The sequence below is a fragment of the Chlorocebus sabaeus genome, chromosome 22, assembly GCF_047675955.1.
Source record: "Chlorocebus sabaeus isolate Y175 chromosome 22, mChlSab1.0.hap1, whole genome shotgun sequence".
In the NCBI taxonomy this organism is placed as follows: Eukaryota; Metazoa; Chordata; class Mammalia; order Primates; family Cercopithecidae; genus Chlorocebus; species Chlorocebus sabaeus.
The window spans coordinates 55,844,130-55,865,773 of NC_132925.1; the positions used below are offsets into that span (position 1 = coordinate 55,844,130).

A 21,644-nucleotide genomic window follows, 5' to 3' on the forward strand; every position below is an offset into this window, starting at 1 on the left:
AGCCTTTAATGTGCCAATGCCTATTGAAAATCTGTGAGAGAAATACACAGCATTTCCAAAAGAACCGGACCACACATGCTAACACCCGTCCCCATCTTTTCTTTTCTAATGGCTAAGTTCTGGATAGCACACTTGGAAAAGACAGCCCTAAAGAAGATAAGAGCACTCTGTGTGTGTGTGTGTGTGTGTGTGTGTGTGTGTGTATGTGTTTGAAGAGGAAGGAAGCGATACATGCTCTTTCTATTGCATTTTATTTCCACAGTGAGTCCACACATGCACAAATTAGACTTTGTGACTTCTTCACAGCTCTTGAGGCCGAAGGTACTCTTATGTCAAATGGCAGTGCTGTGCATTTCAGGGGCTCAGTTAGCCAAAGGGGAGGTTCAGGGAGGCTTGAACCCAGGCCCTGCCCTCAGTGGTACCCTGGGAGGGTCACTGCCCCTGCCAGCCCAAGGGCCATTTTCCTCCATTGGTGCCTGTTATTGGGTTCAGGCAAGAGGAGTCACTTGAACATGATCTCCCAAGGAACATGTACAATCCCAGCAAACAATAGAATCCGAAGAAGAAAAAGACTCTGTTCTGTTCCTTGGATTTCGGCAAGTGAAGAGACAACCAACTTTCCCTGTATCTGTTTTTCAGGGCAGTGAAGTATATTTTTGGAGCTGGTCAGGACACAGACCAATCTTACAGGCATGAACAAAATGCAGCATTCCCCAAATGCAGCCAAAATCCTTTATTGGAGCCACCCTCCTAATGCCAGTGGTCACTGGTCACTTTCCTGAGTGCACGTGGACAGGTTGGCCCCCGGTGGGAACCGCGTGCTGGTTTATGTTGTTACAGTACAAGTGAATGCAAAGACTTGCAGTAGCTGCCTCTTAGCAAATGATCTTCCCTCACGCCCGGGCATGGGGGCATCGTGGTGGGGCTGGGGGAGAGCGAAGGGCCACTGTGCTTCCGTGGCTGGGCTGTCTTTTCCTTCTGGCTTCCCTACACTGTGTGCTCCATCATGGGGTATAGAGCAGTCCCTAAAGAGAAAGAGCTCGCCAGCAGCCCCTGTGAAGAAGTCCCCCAGGGACCAGGCTGGCCCAACGCCCCTTGCCCTGCCACCCTCATTGCCCCACCTGGCTTTAGACCTCCTTCCGCAGCAGCACCTTGATGCTGCTGCAGACCTGGCCCAGGGCCGCGAAGAGCGGGTTGCAGAAGGTGCGGATGCAGAGTGAGTAGATGTGGCTGATGCACTGGATCTCAATCAGGTAGCTCTTAATGCACGGCACCACTGCCCAGATGTGGCAGAAGGAGATGCAGGCAAACAGGAAGCCCCAGAGCAGGGCCAGCGGGACACCCAGCAGCGTGGACAACAGGCGGTAGCACCAGTACTTGGAGACGGTGAAGGTGGTGTAGCTCACCTTCCACACGCCGTCAAAGCTGTAGGTGCCCACGGGTTCTGCAATCACATCTTCGAAATCCACCTGCAGGGGCGGCAAGGGGAAGCCTCAACTCACAGAAGCCACTCGCTTCTCAAGCTTTTGGGTGTGTGTGTGCATACGTCAGAATCCCCTAGAGGTCAGGTTAACCTTGGCAGCTGGACCCTACCTGTATTAGGCTATTCTTGCGTTGCTCTAAAGACATACCTGAGGCTGGGTAATTGATAAAGAAAGGAGGTCTAATTGGCCCATGGGTCATGATCTGTGCCAGAAGCATGGTGCTGGCATCTGCTTAGCTTCTGGTGAGGCCTCAGGGAGTTTTCAATCATGGCAAAAGAAGGGAGAGCAGGCGTCTCCCATGGTGAGAGTAGGAGCAAGAGAGAGAGCTGGGCAGGGTGGAGGAGTACCACAGTTTGCAACAACCAGATCTTATGAGAATTCTCTCACCATTGTGAGGACAACACTAAGCCATGAGGGATCTGCCTCTGTGATCCAATCACTTCCCACCCAGCCCCACCTCCAACATTGGAGATTATGTTTCAACATGAGGTTCAGAGGGGACACAGATCCAGACCATATCATCACCCCAGGATTCCGACTCCCCAAGTCTGGAGTGGGGCCTAAGGCTCTGTATTTCTAACAAGCTCCCTGTTGAGCCCAAGCTGCTGTTGTTCCTGGGCACCACTGACCAACACAGCATGCTCGTTCAACCCCCTCAAGGTGAGTGACTTGCTTAAAGTCAACAGTGACTCAGTGGCAGTGCTACAGCCGCAGCTCTCAAATTCTATTGTTTTATGGTTTGAAGGGTGTTGGACAGTTGTATGCATCCTGCAGCAATTTACTGGCACCTGTGGATTGGATGGTGAACAGGCAGAGGTTCCTCACGTCACTTACCTAACCTCTCTCGAGCCCTGCTGTGCATGAAGCACCTTCCTAGCTGCCTACACATGGGTGATGTCACTTGCATCACTAAGTCTGAGCTGTCTTGTCTGTAAGATGGAGTCAATGACAATCTTCCAGTGGTATCATGAGGATGAAAGGATGTGAGGCTGTAAAATCCACTGGTCCACGGTGAAACCCCGTCTCTACTAAAAATACAACAACAACAAAAAAAAATTAGCCGGGCGTGGTGGCGGGCACCTGTAGTCCCAGCTACTCGGGAGGCTGAGTCAGGAGAATGGTGACAACTCGGGAAGCAGAGCTTGCAGTGAGTCGAGATCGCGCCACTGCACTCCAGCCTGGGCAACAGACATTCCGTCTTTTAAAAAAAAAAAAAAAAAAAAAAAAAAAAAAAACTCCACTGGCCAGTTAAACAGCAGTGAACCAACTTAGCTGCTTAATGACTGGTTTCTCCATGGTTGTTACCAGTACAGCCTGCCAAGTGGGAGGTTGCAGAGCTGTTTGCTAATGCCTGTAACTGTTCTGAGATGTTTTCTTTCTAGCAGTGCTCCTGGGCTATTTAAATAAAAAAGGGATGAATGGAGGTACAGACTAATCAGATCAACAGGAGGGGCCTGTGTGGGGGCCTGCAGCCAGACTCCAACTTCAATCTTCCCGGCTAGTCCCTTTCCCACTTTGGTTATGGGGAGGAGATCCTCTCCTCTATTGCCTCGCCATTATTAAAATTACTTTCATTATTAAAAAAATGGCCACATCACAGAGAATTAATAGAATAGAAAAAAGAAAAGAGTCTTGGGTTTGTATTTCTCTAAAGAGAATACTAAAGATGTGATTGTTTGGGGTATTTCTTTCCAGTACAATGTTTTCTGGGGAAGGGAGTGACTAGAACCATGTTGCTCAGACAGTGTTGGGCCCCCTTTTCTCATGTGGCTTTAGCTTCTGAGCTCCTGTACCCCACCTCAGGTCCCTGATCCCCCTGTGCTCTGAGGCTGGGGATCCCTGAGGATGAGGCCTCACTTGGGGTGGTATGTTAGCAGGCAGCACAGTTTACAGGGTGAGACTCTGGGCTGCAGGAGATATGAAAAAGCTGACCTGAGTCAGTAGGGCCTCCCAAGACCTTCCTTGTATAATTTCGGCCCCCAGATTTCTCTGCCGCAGGTTTCATCAGAGATGACTTAATCTGTTATGCAAGCCTGTGGATGGGAGGAGAGGAAGAAAATGGGCCTCATCTTCTCAGGAAGGATGTCACTTCTTCTTGGAGGGCTTCCAGGAGGTGGTGGCTGGCTGGGAATTTGGGGGACTGAGGGATTGGAACAGGGATGGAAAAGTCATATTCACTCCCCATGCCTATGGAGGTTCTAGTCAAACCCCCAGGGCCTTGATCCTGCTGATTGAGATCATTTTTCTTCCATGTATTCATCCATACATCCACGCTCCACTGAGATGGTTTGGATGTCTGTCCCCTCCAAATCTCATGTTGAAATGTGATCCCCGGTGTTGAAGGTGGGGCCTGGTGGGAGGTGTTTGGGTCATGCAGGCGGACCCTTCACCATGGCTTGGTGCCCTCCCTGTGGTCATGAGTGAGTTCTTGCTGTGCTGGTTCACATGAGAGCTGGTTGTTTGAGAGAGCCTGGCATCTCTCTTGCTCCCTGTCTCTCCATGTGATACGCCAGCTCCCTGTTTGCCTTCTGATATGATTGGAAGCTTCCTTAGGCCTCACCAGATGCAGATGCCTGCACCATGCTTCTTATACAGCCTGCAGAACCGTGAACAAAAATGAATCTCTTTTCTTTATAAATTACCCAGTCTCAGGTATTCCTTTATAGCAATGCAAAATGGATTGACACCCACCATCTATCCGTCCACTCATTCATCTATCCATCTAGCCACCTATCCACCTGCTCATCTATCATCCATCCATCCATCCATCCGTCCACATCCATCCATTCATCCGCCTACCTACACATCCAAATAAATACTGATTGATTACCCACTTCACCTAGGCGCACTACCTCTTGAGCAGTGCTTAGCACAATACTTGGCACGTGGTGCTATTGTGATGGTAATATTGCTCAATGATGGTAATTATTCCTTCAGGTGCTCTGAAATTTCCTTTGACAATACATCTCAGAAATTCTTTTGACATCCTAGATTATTATCCAGCCTACCTAGTTATAAATGTGTGTGTGTGTGTGTGTGTGTGTGTGTGTGTGTGTGTCTCAGTCTGTGCTGATAAGATGGATGGAGTCCTCCTTTCCTTACAGTAATAATTACAGTACTTACAGTAATAATCCTACTGCCAATGGCCTCTGTATGTGTCTTTTAATTATCTTTCTTCTTCTTCTTTTTTTGGTGTTTGCAGAAGCTATTGGTGCTAACATTTGAATTATTGCCAGGGATTGCCTTTGGGGGCTGTGTGTGGGGCAAGTGCTGTATTTTCTGTGAATCTCAGAAAACGTGCTCTCAGAGGGCTGGGCTGGGCTTGGAGGAGGCAGCTGTTCCCCTAGCTCAGATTTGAGCATTGAGAGAGCTTTGGCCACAGCATGCTAGTTTGGGGAGATATTTATAAGGCCCGGCTCAGGCAGCTCTAGGCAGTTGTGCCAGTGTAGCACAAGCACGCAGTGACTTCATTTCTTAATTCCTTTCCAGAAGCAGAGAGGAGATGGCTTTTTCTTGGAGAGTAGTGGGCTGGGAGCCTGCATCTGCGTGCTGAGGCTCAGGACACTGCGTGCATTTGGAGAGAGGGGCTGGAGGGTGAGGAAGGGGGAACGATGATGCACATTCTGTCGGTGTCCCCTTCTCTGGCATATTTATTTTTGGAACAGCAAGAGACCCAGTTGATTAATTGAAACCAGCCAGCGCAGTCTCCGCAGTCTCTGAGAAGGCGGGGAAAGTGCAGGATAGCAGGGCGGGGGATTGCCTGAGGATGCGGGGGAGGACAGCAGTCACCCACGGTCAAAAATACCTCCCCCAGAGTCCTGTATGACTCAGTCCGTAGGCATCCAGGGCCTTGGACAATTCAAACAGGATATCTGTGGCTGGGGAAATAGCTCTTAGCAGGGGGATAGGTATATGGTCCCAGTATCCACCAGCCACCGAGTTACTGTGTGAGTTGGGGCATGGTACTTTCCCTCTCTGAGATGCTAGGTTTTTTGTTTGTTTGCTTTCTTTTTTCAACTCTACACAGAGACGATTGGGCCAAGATCTGTAGTGACATGGAGTTAGCTTCAGAGTCAGCAAACCCAAGCGAGGGGCTTAGCTTTTGCCAGGTCCCAGCTTCCTCCCCTATTACCTTGTTACTTAAAAGGCATTTCACAATCAGTGTGCCCTGTCTCCCAACAAGGTTATTATAGAAGTTGAGAGTGCTTAGAAATATTCATAGAAATTTGATGCAGTAATTTTGTGTTTATTGAATCTAACAATACAAATTGGTGCTTATAACTGCACGGCTGTTTTCTTTTCATTTTTCCAGTGATTAATTTTTGTTATATTTTGCAAAAGTAGAGCTGTACAATGGATTGGAATAATAATATTAAAACTGGTCCTTCACTCAGTTTTAGAGGCACTGGCCTATAAAACAGGAAGTAACATGAAGTGATAGTTGCAAAAACTGTAAAAATGACGAAGCTCTGCATCTTTTGTTATAATTGGTAGCAACAAAATAATAGATTTCTGTACAACCCGAGATAACCATGGTAACACACACAATGTATTTGGCCCTTTATGCATGCCAGTTTGGGGTCACGTATCTTACATGTGTTGTTTCACATGGCATGTAAGGGACTGGCAGAGTGATGCTCAGGTCAGCCTGACAGCAGGGTCATTGAAGGGGCCAGATACCCCAGCAGGGCCTGAGGCACAGAACACAGCACAGGCTGGCTCTGATGGGAGGAGGAGGTGACCAGGCATCATCTGGATCTTGCAGTCGAGAATATCTCTGACTCCTCCTTCAAGAGGATGCTCTTGGAGTTGAGAGCGTCCTAGGTAGGACCATATACCTACCCCCATCTTAGTGCCCTCCAGCCCTTCTCTTCAGCTCCAGGTCTACCTTAGGGGACCTAGGGCACCTGGGCTGGGTTTATGTAAAGGAGCTGGGAAGAGACTGAGCTAACAGAGGGCTGCAAAGAGAGAGAGGAAGAGAAGAACCTGCCAGTAGAAGCTCCTCAGCAATCCACTAAGCCCTGATCTTTGCCTCACTGCCTGTCCCTTCCCATCCACTCTTCTGCCCTCTCAGTCTCTGCCTTCAAGAAACTTGGTGCATATTGGAATGGAGAACAACAGAAGCACCTTGGGTGGAGCTCTCGGCTTGGCTGTGCACGAGCTTTCAGTGGGTGGTTTGCTGGTCTTCAAAGATGACCCTCCATTAGTTATGCTTCTCAGGGTTTGTCCTCAGGTAGTCTCAACCCATCTTGAGTCTGGGCTTGCCCCGTGACTCACTTTAACCACAAGAATGTGGCCGAAAGGATGTTGTGCCAGTTCTAGAACTAATCCTTCAGAAAGACCAGCAGCTTCTGCTTTTAGGAGCTTTGAGCCCCCATGTGAGAAGTCCACTTTTATACTTTGCTCCGGAGACTGGTAGAATTAGAAACGCACTGCTGAATGCTGCTTGAGAGACTAATGGCGAGGCCATGTGAATGAGGAGGCCTGAAACTACACAGAGATAGAGGGCCAGCCACCCCAGCACCACAGCTGAGCTGTGCCTCCCAGCCATCTCTGCCAGTATTCCAGGCTATGAGTGAACCATCTTGGATGTTCCAGCTTGGTGGAGCCCCCAGGTGATTGCAGTCTCAGCCACCATCTGACTGTGGCTGCATGAGAGGCCCCCAGTGAGACCAGCAAGACTGCCAAACTGAGCCCTGCCAACACACAGAACTGTGAGAAATCAAAAAATGGTTGTTTCGTTAAGCCATTAAGTTTTGGAATGATTTGTTACTCAGCAATTGATAACTGATACTGTCTGTCTTTAAGGAAAACAAGGGATAACTCTGGGCCCCAGGTGTCTTCTGTAGGATGAATGGGACTTGGTTGCTGACAAGCTGACAAGTTTGAGCATGAAACTCTTCTTTTTTTTTGAGAAGGAGTTTTGCTCTTGCTGCCCAGACTGGAATGCAGTGGTGCGATCTCGACTCATGGCAACCTCCGCCTCCCGGGTTCAAGCAATTCTCATGCCTCAGCCTCCTGAGTAGCTGGGATTACAGGTGCCCACCACTACATCTGGCTGTTGTTTTGTATTTTTAGTAGAGACGTGTTTTCATCATGTTGGCCAGGTCAGGTTTTGAACTCCTGACCTCAGGTGATCCACCTGCCTTGGCCTCCTAAAGTGCTGAGATTACAGGCGTGAGCCACCGTGCCTGGCCTGAGCATGAAACTTTTATGCTCAAACATGAAATGCGAACATTCACCAGCTCAGCTGAATAACTTCTGGGGGCAAGGCCAAGGAATCTGCATTTTAATAAGTGCTCCCACCAGAGGACCCTGGAAAGTGGATTGCATTTTGAAAAACTCTAGATCAGTTGATACCCAGGAGTCCTCATAACACTAAGTTGTAATACCTCAGTGTGAATTAGTCTGATGTAGCCTTTCTTAGAGGTCATTGACAGAGGGTAAGACATTTCCAAAAGGAAGGAATTGCCAATATGGAATGACAAGTGGATTGGATGACCCTCCATTATTTAGTTTCAACCTGCCCTTCCTGCCTTCTCTCCCACAAATTCCCTTTCAGATGCTCTGTCCTAATCCTCTTCGATAGTTCATTATTCTCCTGCAGACAGAGCAGCAGTGAAGTGCTACCTGTTGTACCCACTATGACTAGCTGATGGTTCATGGCTTCCATGGAGCAGTGCTGTGATCTATTAGTCATGTCTGCCATGAACACTGGAAGGGGCAGTGGTAATGACAGCCTCTCACATTTGCCGACTCTGCCCAACATTCTTCCCAGTGTTGGGAAAGCCATTGCTTATTCCATTTCTTCATGGAAAACTTTGTTCCTCCATTTCACATTTTTAATTTTTCTCATTTTTATAATGCACTATGGATACCACCTCTCCATAAAGCTGGCTTCTGATTTTTCCCGATGAAAGTAATTCTTCCTCTCCTAACCTCCCATGACACTTAATCTGGCACTCATTTATGGTGTTCAGCACCTTCTCCTGTATGTTCTCATCTCATCTTCTCCCCAGGGCTGGATTCCTCTCCAGGGGAGGTACCAGGTCAGTTTCATCTTTGTGCGACAGGGTGTCCCTGATGGGCACAAACCTGGAACAAGAGTTTGTAGGGCTGGTGGGCATCTGGTTGCTCTGGGTGTTGTGTAGCCTGAGCCGAGGGGCAAATAGGATTTTGTTTTTCTGAAGAAGGCAGGCATTCTGTGGCAGATGTGGGTGGAGAAGGGTGGGGAGTAGTATCGTGGAGGAGCTGGGATCCTGTCTATCTCCTTCCCCTGCTTGAAGGGCAACTTGGGAGAAACTTGAGAGGGAGGAGTTGACTACAGAAGCTGGGGAACCTGCATGACTCTCAGGTTCAAGCATCACTGCTTTAGGACCCTGGGGGCCTATGTGTGAGTCAAGAAAGGGAGATAGAGAGAGACAGAAGAGAGAGGAGAGAGAGAGAGAGCGCTGTCAGTGAGGTGGCCCTAAGCCTTCTCAGAAATAAGTTGGGGACAGTGTGGGGTGGCTCTGAGGTCCTGAGGTATACCTGTACTGGGGCTAGAACCTTTCCAACCTGGCTCTGAAGGTTGAGGCATCCTTGGGTGTACCCACTGGTGAGCTGAGAACCCTGAGGACCTTTGGCAGCATTCCCGTCCCCGCAGCCTGGAGGGCTTGCATGCAGTGAGCCTGTCCTGCTCATCACCGTGTCCTCTGGGATAGCACAGTGACTGTGCTGAGCAGGCATTCAGTAGCGATTTGTGGAATCAGTGTTGGTGAGGAGGCAAGTGGCAACAGGAATGGGGGTGTGCTCCCCCCAGTTCCTCAGCTCCAATCTCCATGACCTTCTACACTGCCCTGGGCCCCCAGCCTTGGAGACCACAATTGAAGTCTATTGGGGTGTATGGGGCTTTTCCTCTGTCCTTGGCTGCCTGGGTTTAAGGGCAGGGCCAAAAAGGGGTGCCTCCCCTCTACTGGGGGTCAAATCCATGGATGTAGTATGTCTATCTCCTACTCTTCATCCTTGGCTTTTTAAAATGTGAAACAGAAGCGGCTGGTGGCACCAGGGACTTGGGCCCAGAGAGGGCGAAGGATTTCCTCAGAGTCACACAGCAAGTTACTGTCAGGTCTTGGACCAGAACTCGAGTCTCTGTAGCCAGGTCCTATTCCAGCCTTCTTTCCTTGTCACTCATCTTAGCCCATGAGGAACCTCCTACCACCTGTGAGGCCACCCTGCCACCTGCCACCTGGGGCACTGCCAGGGCCTCCTGCACCCTCCTCTCAGCCTCTGTCCGGTTTCTCCATCTCTCTCTGTCTCCTTTATTCCCTTTTCCTTCCCATCTCTCTTTTCCTCCATCAATGGCGAAATTCTGGCAATTGAGAGGCTGAACAGTCTGGCTTTACCCTCCTAGCCACAGTCCTCTCTCTCCTTCTTTCTTTTCTTTATTCTTTAACAGACTGTAACATAGACCTGAAATCTATCTAAATCTGATATATATCTGAGTCTGCTTTATGATCCTTGTTCTGCAGTAAGCTTTTTTCATTTCTCACTCACTAAAAATAAAAGTCAAATAAATCCCTAAAGCAGAGAATGTCCAAAACATACCAAATAACCACCTCCTCTGGACAAAATTATGTGTGGCACCCTTGTTTAGCCTTTGCTATTTTTTCTAGGGCTCAGGGCCTCCAGGAGATGACAGCTCTCAGCCCCAGGAAGGCTGCGTAAAGCCGCTGCATCTGTGCTGCCGCCCCCGCTGCTCCCTCTGTGTCATAATCCAGGCCTGCGGCTTGCAGCTGGCTCCCTCCAGGGCTCCCTCTGTACTTACCACTCATTGTGGGTGTCCTTTAGAAACCATGTTCCCCCGTGGGGTCCTCTTTCCCATCCCCCTGCAGCCCACCAGGGTGTACCAGATGGTTACCTGGGCGTGACACAGGCTCCCGGCTTAGTTCTCTTGCCTCTAGATTGCAAGCTCTTTGAGACCCTTCTTTGACTCACACTGTCACATCCTTGCTGGGTGCCAGGGACTGTGTTAGACACTTTCAAACCCTTCGTCTCATTCAATCCTCACGTTATATTGCACAGTGCTGCTTTGAGATTCGTTTACCTGATGGAGGTAAATGATATTATTCCTACTTTACAGGGGAAGCTGAGGCTCAGAAAACCTGGTTGGCTTGTCCAGTGTTATCATTTTTAGGTAAAATGGACTGGATTTGAAATCAAGTCTATTAAAGTCAAGTCCAGGACTATTCCTGCTAGATCACACTGATGGAAACCGTAACTAATAATATTTTACATGTACAATTTTATTTACATGTATATAGTGTTTTACGGTTTGTAAAATTTGTTTCCTAATTTTCCTTATTGCAACTTTCACACAGTGCTATATTATATACTCTATCTCCATCACTAATAATGTATAGAAATATAATATCCAGTGTAATAAGAGCTGTTGTGGAGGAATGCCCTGAGTGAAGCAGGGGGACAGAAGTGGGAGCAACTAATTGCCTGGAGGAGTCAGGGAAGGCTTCCTGGAGGAGGTTGCATTGGAGTTGGGCCTTGAAGGCTGAGTGAGGCATTCACCACCTGGAAAAGAGGGGACATGCACTTCTGGCAATGGCACAGGAAGGTACTCTGGTGGGTGGGCTGGCAGGTGGGAGCAAACTAGGCAGAAGAAGCAGGTTGGGGCCAGAGTGTGTTGGGTTTGGACAGCCACATGGACAGGCTAGGCTTCTCCAGCATGGGGGGTGCCCCACTGAAAGACCGCAATACAGGCCTGTGCTTTAGAACAAGTCCTCAGCCACACAGTCTGATCCAGTGACCAGGAGCTTTGAACATTTGAAATGTGGCTAGCGAAACTGAAGAATTCTATCTTTTGTTTAACTTTAATTAAAATGTAAACCCTGATTTCATTATTGAAACATTTTTACAGAATGAAACAGTACAGGCATGTGAATTGATTTTCACATGTACATTTTATGAAATCTAAATGCAGAACAAGCATGTTGGATGAAAATGTGAAGTCTGAACTGAAATACTTTGTGGGTGTAGGAAGCACACTGGATTTTAAACTTGAAGACTGTACAATAGTTCATTGATAATTGTTTTATATTACTTATATGTTGAAATAAACTATTTAAATATATAGGGTTAAGTAAGAAATATCATGAACATTAATTTCACCTGTTTGCTTTTGCATTTTAAAATGTGGCTGCTAGAAAATTTAAAATTCCTTGTGGTAACAGTATCCTTATCGGACAGCCCCGGCCTGAGATTCCAACACTTTCAGTAGAATCTGAGAGGCCCCAGACACTGGCCCTCTTCACAGCCCCTCCAGTGACCCTGATGCTGGTGGCCGGGACCCTTCTTGAAGGAATTCTGCTTTAGAAAGTTCCCTCTGCGCCAGGTGCGGAGGCTTGTGCCTGTAATCCCAGCACTCTGGGAGGCAGGAGGATCACTTGAGCCCAAGAGTTTGATACCAGCTTGGTCAACATAATGAAACCCGGTCTCTACTAACAATACAAAAATTAGCCGGGCATGGTGGCACTCGCCTGTGGTCCCAGCTACTCAGGAGGCTGAGGAGGGAGAATTGCTTGAGCTTGGGAGGTTGAGGCTGCAGTGAGCCGTGAGTGCGCGACTGCACTCCAGCCTAGGGGACAGAGCGAGACTGTCTCAAAAAGAAAAAAAGAAAGATCCCTCTGGGTACTGGGTGGAAGTTGGATTGAAGGTGTGGGCCTGGAGGCAGCAGGTCTGTTAGTGTCACCGAGAGGCGAGGAAAGAGGCCCAACTTCAGACATTGGAAGACTCCCTGAGGGCTGGACAACTCTGAGCATTCCTTTCCAGGGTCCCAGGTGACCTCTGCCCTGTCCTGGCCACTAGACCTGGGGTGAGGAGGGAGCTGGGGGAGGGCGGGGCATGGCCCCCAGCCTTAGGGACAGATGTTGGGCAGTGCTCTGGGGGAGTGAGTGCACCTTGAGGGGCTGCCGGCCCTGCTGGAAGCTGTCCTCTGGGGATTAACCCTGCACCCACTAGAGAGACCGCAGAAATGCCCCCTGGCATGGAAAGGAGCCCAACTTGGCCACCCGTTCCTATTCCTCCCAGGATGAGGGCCAGGAGTGAGTGGCAGGAGCGTCACAGTAGTAAGGAGGGATTTTCTTTGTGACTCGCTTCTCCCGCCCTGATTAGCACTTAGGTCATGGAGATGAGGCTAATTTCTTTGCTCTTGATTTTGCTAAAGGTCCTTGGGTGATTTACAAGCCTTTTTTTGGGGGGGGTGGAGGGGGGTGGGCTGATACAGAGACAACAGAGCAACAAATCTCTTTTCAGGGAAGCGGTGTCTGCAGCAGAAACCCTCCCCTGCCAAGCGCCCACCTCTCACAAGCCTGATACCCTCTGCCCGCCGAGGCAGGCCCACAGAGCCTACCTTGACTATGTCCTCGTTAATGTTTTTGGGGTCTCGGTTCACCAGGTCAATCTCCTTGCAGTGGATATCCTTGACGATCTGGGCCTCGAGGTCTGTGTGCTCTTCTGCCATCATCGTGGAGCTGGGGGGATCCACAGGAGGAGATCCGAGCCGTGTGGCCGGCTGGGGCTGAAAATCCTTGGGGCAGAGAGACCAATTCAGTGTCCCCAGACTTATGTCCCTGCCAGCTAAATAGGCCCCACCCAGCATGCCGGCTGACAGCTGTCCCACATAACTTCAGCCTGCCTCTTGCTAAAGCCTCCGGTGGCAGGCCTCCAAGCTAAAATTAAGACTGGAGCTCTTCTGGAAGGCCGATCACTCCTTAAAGGGGGCTGCCTCGGGGCACTGGGCCTCAAGAGAGGGTGCAGAGGGCCTGGCATTTCCTATGCGTTGTGTGGCTGTGGCCAACTCGGCTGTCGCTCTGGGGCCCCTGGAATTTGCCCCACTGCTGTCAGCATTTGGGCTCCTTTGGGGTGCACTGCCCATGGAGGGAAGAGGAGTTAGTCCCTCCTCTGCCTCTGGCTGGCTGTGTGACCTTTGGCACACTTCACCTCTCTGGGTCACTCTGTCCCCATCTATAAAATGGGGACAAGATAATAACAGTTAGGGCTCTCCTACCCTGGGAATGGCTTCAGGAGCTGGAAATGCGATGTCGTGGGGCTTCTCGTTGGATTGCCAGTGCCTGGCCCTGCTGCTTGGTGACCTGGAGCAGGTCTAAGCTTTGTGGGTTTCTGAGGTTTTCACCTGGAGCAGGAGTTGATGGACTGTGGTGTGGGGCCAGGCTGGGGATGAAACAGGGAGAGGAAGCTGCTGTGGGACTGCCCCTCGTCTGCCGTCTGGAGCCTGCACTGGGATATGGCCGGTGCGGGGAACATGAAGCTCATGTTCGTGCTACCCTTCATCCTGCCCTAGTCACAGCTTCCAGGATTTTCTTGGGTCCCAGACACTCCACATGCATGAGTGGGGTGCACCTCTCTTAGAGATCTGCTTGGTTTTTCTGTGCCCTCTTCTCAGCCATCCCCTGGGACCCAGCAGCTTGAAGGATGGCAACTCTGAATCACAGGGGTCAGGGGCTGTGCTTCCGTGTACCTGTCTATTCACTCCTTCATTCAGGATTTGCTAATAGCCGGGGATAAACAGAGCAGCAAGGCTCTGTCTCTGCCTTGAAGTGCTCCCAGTCAAGGGGGGGAGACCAGTTGAAACGATAAGTGATTATAATACTGTGTGGTAAGTGCCACACAACAGAGATATTTTACAAAGAACTGGTCTTAGAAGTCCATAGGAGTCAGTGACTTTGAGGACATCAGGGAAGGCTTCCTGTGGGAGGTGACTTTGCAGATATGTATTGAATGACAAGCAGGAGCTCACCACTTAGAACACTTCAAGTTACAGGATTATGGGTATCAAAGAGTAGTATAGACAGGAATGTTGAAAATGTGGAGTGGCTGGAGCACAGGGTGTCTGGGTTTGAGGCAGGAGATACAGCTCAGCTCAGGCCTCGGGGGTGCAGATTCCCAAATATCATACTAAGTAATGTGGATTTTATCTAGGGCTGCTGGAAAGCCATTGAAGGCTTCAAAGCAGGACCGGTGGCCTGCTGGAGGGTAGATTGGAGCTGAGTGAAGTTTGAGGTAGGAGAGGGAAAACCAGAGGTGATTAAGGCTTTATCAATAATTATACTTGGCTACTAATACAAAGGATGCAAGACTAATAGTGGCTTGAATAAGGTAAGAACTGTTTTCTCTCACTTAACACAAATTGTTCAGAAATACTATAGTGGCACCATGATGTCATCAGACATCTGGACTCCCATCCCTCTGTTCTGCTAGCTTTGAAGCTACCTCATAGGCACAAGATGGCTGCTGCTCCTCCAGCCATCATCTCTGAGTCTGGATAAGAAGAAACAGGAAGAGGCAGGGACAAGAAATGACATCTGCCAACTGAGTTGGCTCTGTTAGAAAGCTTTCTTAGAAGTCCCATCCGGCTACTTCTGTTTATATCTCATTGGTCACTCCTGTCCTGGCAAACGATGATGGAACTATAGATTTTTAGCTGAGCACATTTTCAGCCCCCACAGTGTTACTAGGGATAAATGGCAGGCAACTAGAAAACTGTCCCTAAGTCTCTTAGGATTAAGAGGTAACATTTTTTGTTGCTTTTCCATTCCTTGCCTGGGTCTCCAGGTCCCCCTGGTCCCAGGTATGTGAATATTCTGCAAAGAGATTGGAACACAAAAAGAACACTGTTGCTTGTATTCACGAGGGATGCCGCAGGGATCTAAGCCTGAGCTTAAGTTTTGTGTACTATAGAACCAGATCTGTCTGGTGAAAGATGGACCAACTAATGGCAGTCTTGTTGCAAGGGATGGAAGAGCCACCTGGAAGAACTCATCATCCTAAAGGGAAGTAATCATAACGACATAGTAATAATGATGATGGAAGGCCGTCTTTTCCAAAGATGACGAGACTGACACTCCTTCCACCAAAAGGAAGGGTCTGTGTTCCCTCCCTGGCTGGCTTCCTGGCTCTCTCCTCTCAGGGTTCTTGCTCTTGGACCTCAGTCGCCATGCCAGGAGGAAGCCCACACCAGCCCATGTGGGGAAACCACATGGAGAGGAGCTGAGGCTCCAGCTGTCAGCCAACATCAGCGTCAGGCATGAGGGTGAACAAAGTTTTGGATATTCCCAGTCCCCAATCTTGAAGTCATCCCCAACCTTTCTGTCTTCCAGCTGAAGCCCCAGACACCATGAAACAGAGAAACTGTCTTCTCTGTGTCCTGTCTGAATATCTAAACCACAGAGTTCACGATCATAATCATTTTTTCATGTCACTGGATTTTGGGGGAGCTTGTTTCACAACCGTAAACACTGAAACAATGAGCGCCAATGGCAATAGCAACTACTGTTTGTTGAGATTCATGACGTGCTTGGCTTCATTCTAAGGCACCTTAGTGTGTGTAAGGAGGCTCATTTGTTATCTGAAAGGGTCACTGCCCCTAGCTGGTGATCACTGCTGAGGGCCAAGGGAGTGGAGCAACTAACACACATTGTGGATTTCACAGGAAGTGTGCTTCAGCTGGACCAGAAGGATGAGTGGAATCAGAGAGGTAGAGAAGAAAGGGCCAGATGTCAGAGGCAGAGAAAGAGTCATCTCTCACTTTGTTATGACAATTGTATTTCCCAGAACCTCGCTGGTGAAAAGAGCACTGAAGCTGGGAACCATTAGTTGTTTCTTGGCCCCATCGCGAAGCAGCTCTGAGCCCCCTCTCTGAGTCTTGGGGCCCTTACTTGTCAAGTTTGGATGGTAAAACCTGCCTGTATTCCCCACGTATGAGTCTGTGCCCCTCCACACAATGGGAAAACCTAATGGGGCACCAGAGGGGCTGTGTACTCACAGACAAAATGTTACGAAGAGAACGTACTGACAGATGAAACTTTCAAGTCAACCCTGGGGTGATGCAGCTAACAAGAGAAAGCAATTAAGGAGAGAGAGTGGCTTTCCAGAGCCCATTTTGTTTCTGGGGTTTTACAGAGGACTCTGCGTTCTTATTTTAAAGGATTTTTGTTGTTGTTGTTATTTGGCTTGTCAGGGAAAAGAGAGAGAAAATAATTCTGAAAATGGGATGTGCAGGAAGCCAAATTTGTGGAGTGTGAACAGGGGAAGTAATAGGAAAGGGAAAGCTTACATAAGCTGACTTACTAAGAAAGTGATGGTACCATGGACTGAAAACTCAGTGAACTAGCAAGTCTAGGGCTACTGTTAACAAGCAAGACTCACGCAAATGTTCCCAAGGCTGGTAAGTCTAGAATGATCAGCAGGAAAGGAAGCTTTTTTGTTTTTCCTACAAGTTTTAGATCTGGGCTGAGAGCTTCTATTTTCTTCAGGACTTGGCTTTTGGGGTCTGTATTTAGAAAACAAATCACAGTCTGCTCGAGCTGGAAGAGACACAGCTTTTCCATTTTACAGATGAAGAAACTGAGCACCCAAAAATCTCAGTTGGTGGATTGGAGAGCTTGGGATTTTGAGACAGAAGAACAGCTATATGCCCATGAACAGGCCACTCCCTTCCAAACTTCAGTTTACTCACCTATATAATGAGCATAACAGACTATCTTTTCCTATCATGAGGGAATTGGGAGATTTTTGGAATGGGTTCCAAAATAGACAGAGTGATCTCAGGATGCATCAATAAACACTCTAGAATAATGGAGGTGACTATCTTACCCAGCTGTGCACTGGTCAGACTATACTTGGAGCTCCACTGGGGCTCCATGCTTGAAGAGGGGTCTTGGGAAACTAGATCATATCTATAGAGGAAGGAAGCTCCTTTAAGAAAGAGCTTGAAACATGTCTTGTGAGAAACAGAACAATTTTGGGTTCTAAAGAGAAGACTCAGCGAGAGGGACAGAAGAACTTTCCTCAAATCTCTGAAGGCATAAGGGATGAGATTCATTCTGGGTGGTCCCAAGGACTGGTAAGTAAGTGGCAGACTTTGGCTTGACTCAACCCAGGGTCTGGGTCACAGTTGGCCCCGCTGATAATGATAGCTGATATAGTTCTCGGTAAGGGTACCAGGAAGGACTGCCTCGACGTTTCCCAGAGATGTGGTAGACTGCTTCAGAAAGGGGCTGGCTTCCTGGGTCCAGAAACGTTAAGGTAGAGGAGTAAAAGGGAACCAAGGACTCAAAAAGTAGAGGAACAGGGCAAACTGTAGGACCATTTAGTAAATCTTTCTGGTAGGACTGGCTACATAAGTTGAGGGGTCCAGAGAAAAAACAAAAATCAGCGCTTGTTAAAAAATGATTAAAAATTTCAACATGGTGAAATCAAGCTGTGGCATCTCCCAAGCATGGGGCCATATGGGTTGCACTGCCCTGGTTTCAGGCTCCGTGGGCCATACAGTCTCTGTCGCAGCTACTCACCTCTGCCCTTGTAGTTCAAAAGCTGTCACAAAAAATGCGTAAATGAAGGGGTATGGTTGTGTCTCAGTAAAACTTTATTTACAAAAATAAGCGGCAGTCAGATCATAAAAACAAGATTTTGGCTCATGGTCTGTATGTAGTTTGCAGACCCAGTTTAGAGTCCCGAGTCATCAGAGCCACCTTGGGCTAGTGCTGTCCCGAGCCATGTCTGGACAGCCTCGGTTTCACGTTCGAGCCAGCGCAGACTCGCTCTCCTTACCTTCTTCCCCCACCTGGGGGAAAATAGCTCTGACTTGAGTACCACATCTAACTGGGATTCCTTCCACCCTGACCTTGATTTTTCATCAGAGAATGAGAAGGAGTAAGTGAACCCCAAATTGCCATACTCCCCTCCAAGAGCAGTTGCCAGGACAGGGGAGACCGGCCCGTGCAAGAAAAGAGATGGAAATTTTTCCAGCCTCCAGGACCAACAGTGAAAACCCCCCATTCAGAGACCATTCTGGAGCAGGCTTCCGGGAAGGGGCATGTATTCTTGTGGGTGAGAGCAGTGTTTGCTGTTTTCTTTCAGCAAGGCCCAGGGTGGGCCTCAGTCTCTGAGAATTCCAGGTGCTTTGGCATTCAGAACATCTTTATGAATCCACAGAGTCCTGATGCTTGGGCAGGGTTCTCTGGGCTGGGTTTTCTGCACATCTCTTTGAGATCCGTGATGTATAACCCAGACCCAGTGGATAATCCAGAGACTGGGTGCCCTGAAGATGAGCCCTTGGTTCTGTCTGAAACCTCATTCTGCAGAATTCACGAGGGGTGAGGATGAGAGAGAAGTCATCACTCCTCCTTGTCTCTGTCTACTTAGCCTCCCAGAGGACCTTGGTTTCTGAGTCAAGAAGAGCTGGCTTCAATTTCATCTGGCCTGAGCCTCAGAAGTGAGCCACATACGCTGTCCTAGAGATTCAGAGCACGCCCCACCTCATACACCACACTGCCTTTCTTGAAAACAGGTTGAACTCAACTCTTCTGCATTGAGGGAAGCTTTCCTGGGGCCATATTTTCATTCAACACATAGTGACTTTACGCTGATGTTTTTCCTAGGCTTGGTGGATGGGAAACGAAGATGAATAATGTATGATTTCAACAAACGCTTACTGGGTGTGCAGCATGTAGCAGATGCTGAGGATAAAACAGTGAAGAAGACTTGAACCCTAACCTGGCAGATTGCACAGTTGTGCTGGGGAGGCAGACAAGATAAAACAATGATGAACAGAGGGCCTGGCACACTGCCTGCTGGTGTAGGCAGGTGGCAAACACTGGGAGGAAGCCCTAGGATCATGGACAGACATGGCTCCTGCCTGGGAGGATTTCCCAGTCTTGCAAGGAATGAGGGAGGCCCTTGAGCACCCCCAGATCCCTGCAGCGTGTGCTGAAGTTCCAGTGAGTAGGGGGGCGGGGAACACTGCCCCAGAGCACTGGGCGTTGGCCTCTGGGGAACAGAGAGAGGGAGCTTGGGGAACAGACAGAGGAAGTTGGAGGGTCATTTTCTTGCAGGGAAATAATTATTGCCCTCCTCCCCTGCGATTTGTAGAGGAGGGCGACTTTTAGGAATAATGGTGTGTTAGGGTTGAACTGTATTCCCGCAAAAGATGTAGAAGTCCTGGCCTCCAGTACCTGTGAATAGAACCTTATTTGGAAATAGGATGTCTGCAGATGATCAGAGTTAAGATGAAGCTATTAAGTCATTGAGGTGGGCTGGAATCCAATATGATTGGTAATATTAGATTCCAGCCAATATAATATTCTTATAAAATGGGGAAATTTGAATATACAGACACACACACAAAAAAACAAACAAACAAAGCAACAACAACAACAGCAACAACAAAACGCAATGTGAAGATTAGAGTTCTGCTGCCACAAGCCAGGGAACTACCAGCAGCTCAGAGAGAGGCCTAGAACCGAGCCTACCCTGGCGCCTTCAGAGGCAGCATGTCTGCCCACTTTGATCTCGGATGTCCAGCCTCCAGAACTGTAAGACAATACATTTCTGCTATGTAAGCCCCCAGTCGGTAGTCATGGCAACCCTAGCAAACTAATACATGCTAGAAGGACCCAAACTTCTAACTGTATTGGTTTCCTATTGCTCCTGTAATAACCATAAATGTATCTTAAAACAACACACATGTATTCTCTTAGAGTTCTACAGATCACAAGTCCTCAAATCAAGGCATTAGAGGGCTGCATTCCTGCTGGAGGTTCTAGGGGAGAATTGGTGGCCTTGCCTTTTCTAGCTTTCAGAGGTCACCTGTGTTCCTTCTTCCATCTCCAAAGCATCCTTTCAACCTCTGCTCCAAATCAGGAGCTGTGATCCATGTTCTCGCCTCCTCTCTGCCTTTCCTGTTCCCCCTCAATCCCACACTTTTGGTCAACCAGGGGTTCCTGTGCGTCTTGCCTGTTGGCTGTGAGTTCCTCGATTTCTTTCCAGCGCACAGCCACCAGCTCCGTGGAAATCCTGGGGCCCCATCTCTAGGGCAGTCCACCCAGATAGTGAAGACCCTGCTGGTCCCCAGCTGAGCGGCACTTGCTGGTCAGCCAACATTCACCTGGCCTCCAAACTCACTTTCCCTCCCTCTCTCTCTATATGAGTGTCATGTTTGCAGCTGAAAAGCAGATTGGGGGCTTCATTTAAGGAGGAATTTCCAACTGCCAGTGCTCTCTGGGAATAGTGCAGGGTGGGTTCCTAGGGTGGTTCACTCGAAGAAGGCAGAATCCTGTAGATCTTAAGAGCTTGGGCTTCTAAGTCAATTGACCTGAGAGAATCTGCTAGTCACAAGGTGTATGACATTGAGTCTCATTTTTCTTGCCTGTAAAAGAGGAATGATAATAATAGGATGATGTGACGACCATGTCAGGGTCGCAAACTGAAATGCCCTCAAGGTAAATGAATGAAGCAGGCCAGGTGGAATACACCTACAGCTTCGTGGGTCATCTCTTTTTTGATAGACATGGGGATGAGAAACACACCCCTTTCTTTTGAGCTGTAGGAAAACTGACAGGTCAATCATTACCATAAGAATCAGGGGCTGGGCATGGTGGCTCACATCTGTAATCCTAGCACTTTGGGAGGCCGAGGTGGGTGGATCACCTGAGGCCAGGAGTTCGAGGCCAGCCTGGGCAACATGGTGAAACCCCGTCTCTACTAAAAATACAAAAATTAGCCAGGCGTGGTGGCACACACCTGTAGTCCCAGCTACTTGGAAGGCTGAGGCAGGAGAATCACTTGAACCCAGGAGACGGAGGTTGCAGTGAGCCAAGATGGTGCCACTGTACTCCAGCACGGGAGACAAAGCAAGACTCCAGCTCAAAAAAAAAAAAAAAAAAATCAGGAATGCCCAGCCTCAGTGTGGGGAGATGACAAGGAGAGGTGGGGACTGTGGAAAATTGGAGGGGACCTGCAGTCTGGGGCTGTGACCTTAGGGGCTTTAAAGAATTTCAGTGTCCAAGTCACATGCCAGACCAGTGATAGCAGAATGTCTGGGTTAGAACTGGGGCACCGGTAATTTTTAAAGCTCCCCTCCATTGATTTCCTAGTTTTAGAACCAGTGTCTGGCAGTAGGGAGGAGGCAGTCAGGCCATGGGGCTATCAGGTAATTGGGCCAGGGAGAGAGACTGAGGGAGAGAAGGAGTTGGTGGTGGGATTTAGGGATGGAGCACCATCTGTCTGCCCTGCAGTGCAACCCCTCGCCATCTTCATAAAAGCTTCACAAGTTCAACGTACCTGTTGTCATTGGATTCTGGAAAAGGGGCT

The 21,644-nt window shown here is 48.8% G+C and overlaps 1 protein-coding gene across 1 annotated transcript; it reads right to left on the reverse strand.

The window, feature by feature from the left end:
• Nucleotides 1-232: 232 nt before the first annotated feature.
• Nucleotides 233-13,107, reverse strand: CAV3 (caveolin 3). The gene is made up of 2 exons (XM_007985095.3): nt 12,886-13,107; nt 233-1,469 (listed from the first exon to the last, which is right to left on the reverse strand). The coding sequence occupies exons 1-2, from the start codon at nt 12,997-12,999 to the stop codon at nt 1,128-1,130; spliced, it is 456 nt and encodes a 151-aa protein (XP_007983286.2). The 5' UTR covers nt 13,000-13,107; the 3' UTR covers nt 233-1,127.
• Between the last annotated feature and the right edge of the window lie 8,537 nt (nt 13,108-21,644).

Bases quoted from the DNA above. Each gene is read 5' to 3' on its own strand.
- CAV3 (XM_007985095.3), bottom strand. From the start codon at position 12,999: ATGATGGCAGAAGAGCACACAGACCTCGAGGCCCAGATCGTCAAGGAT. The intron at 1,470-12,885 runs GTAGGCTCTGTG...CCGCCCCTGCAG, and splicing joins TTAACGAGGACATAGTCAAG to GTGGATTTCGAAGATGTGAT.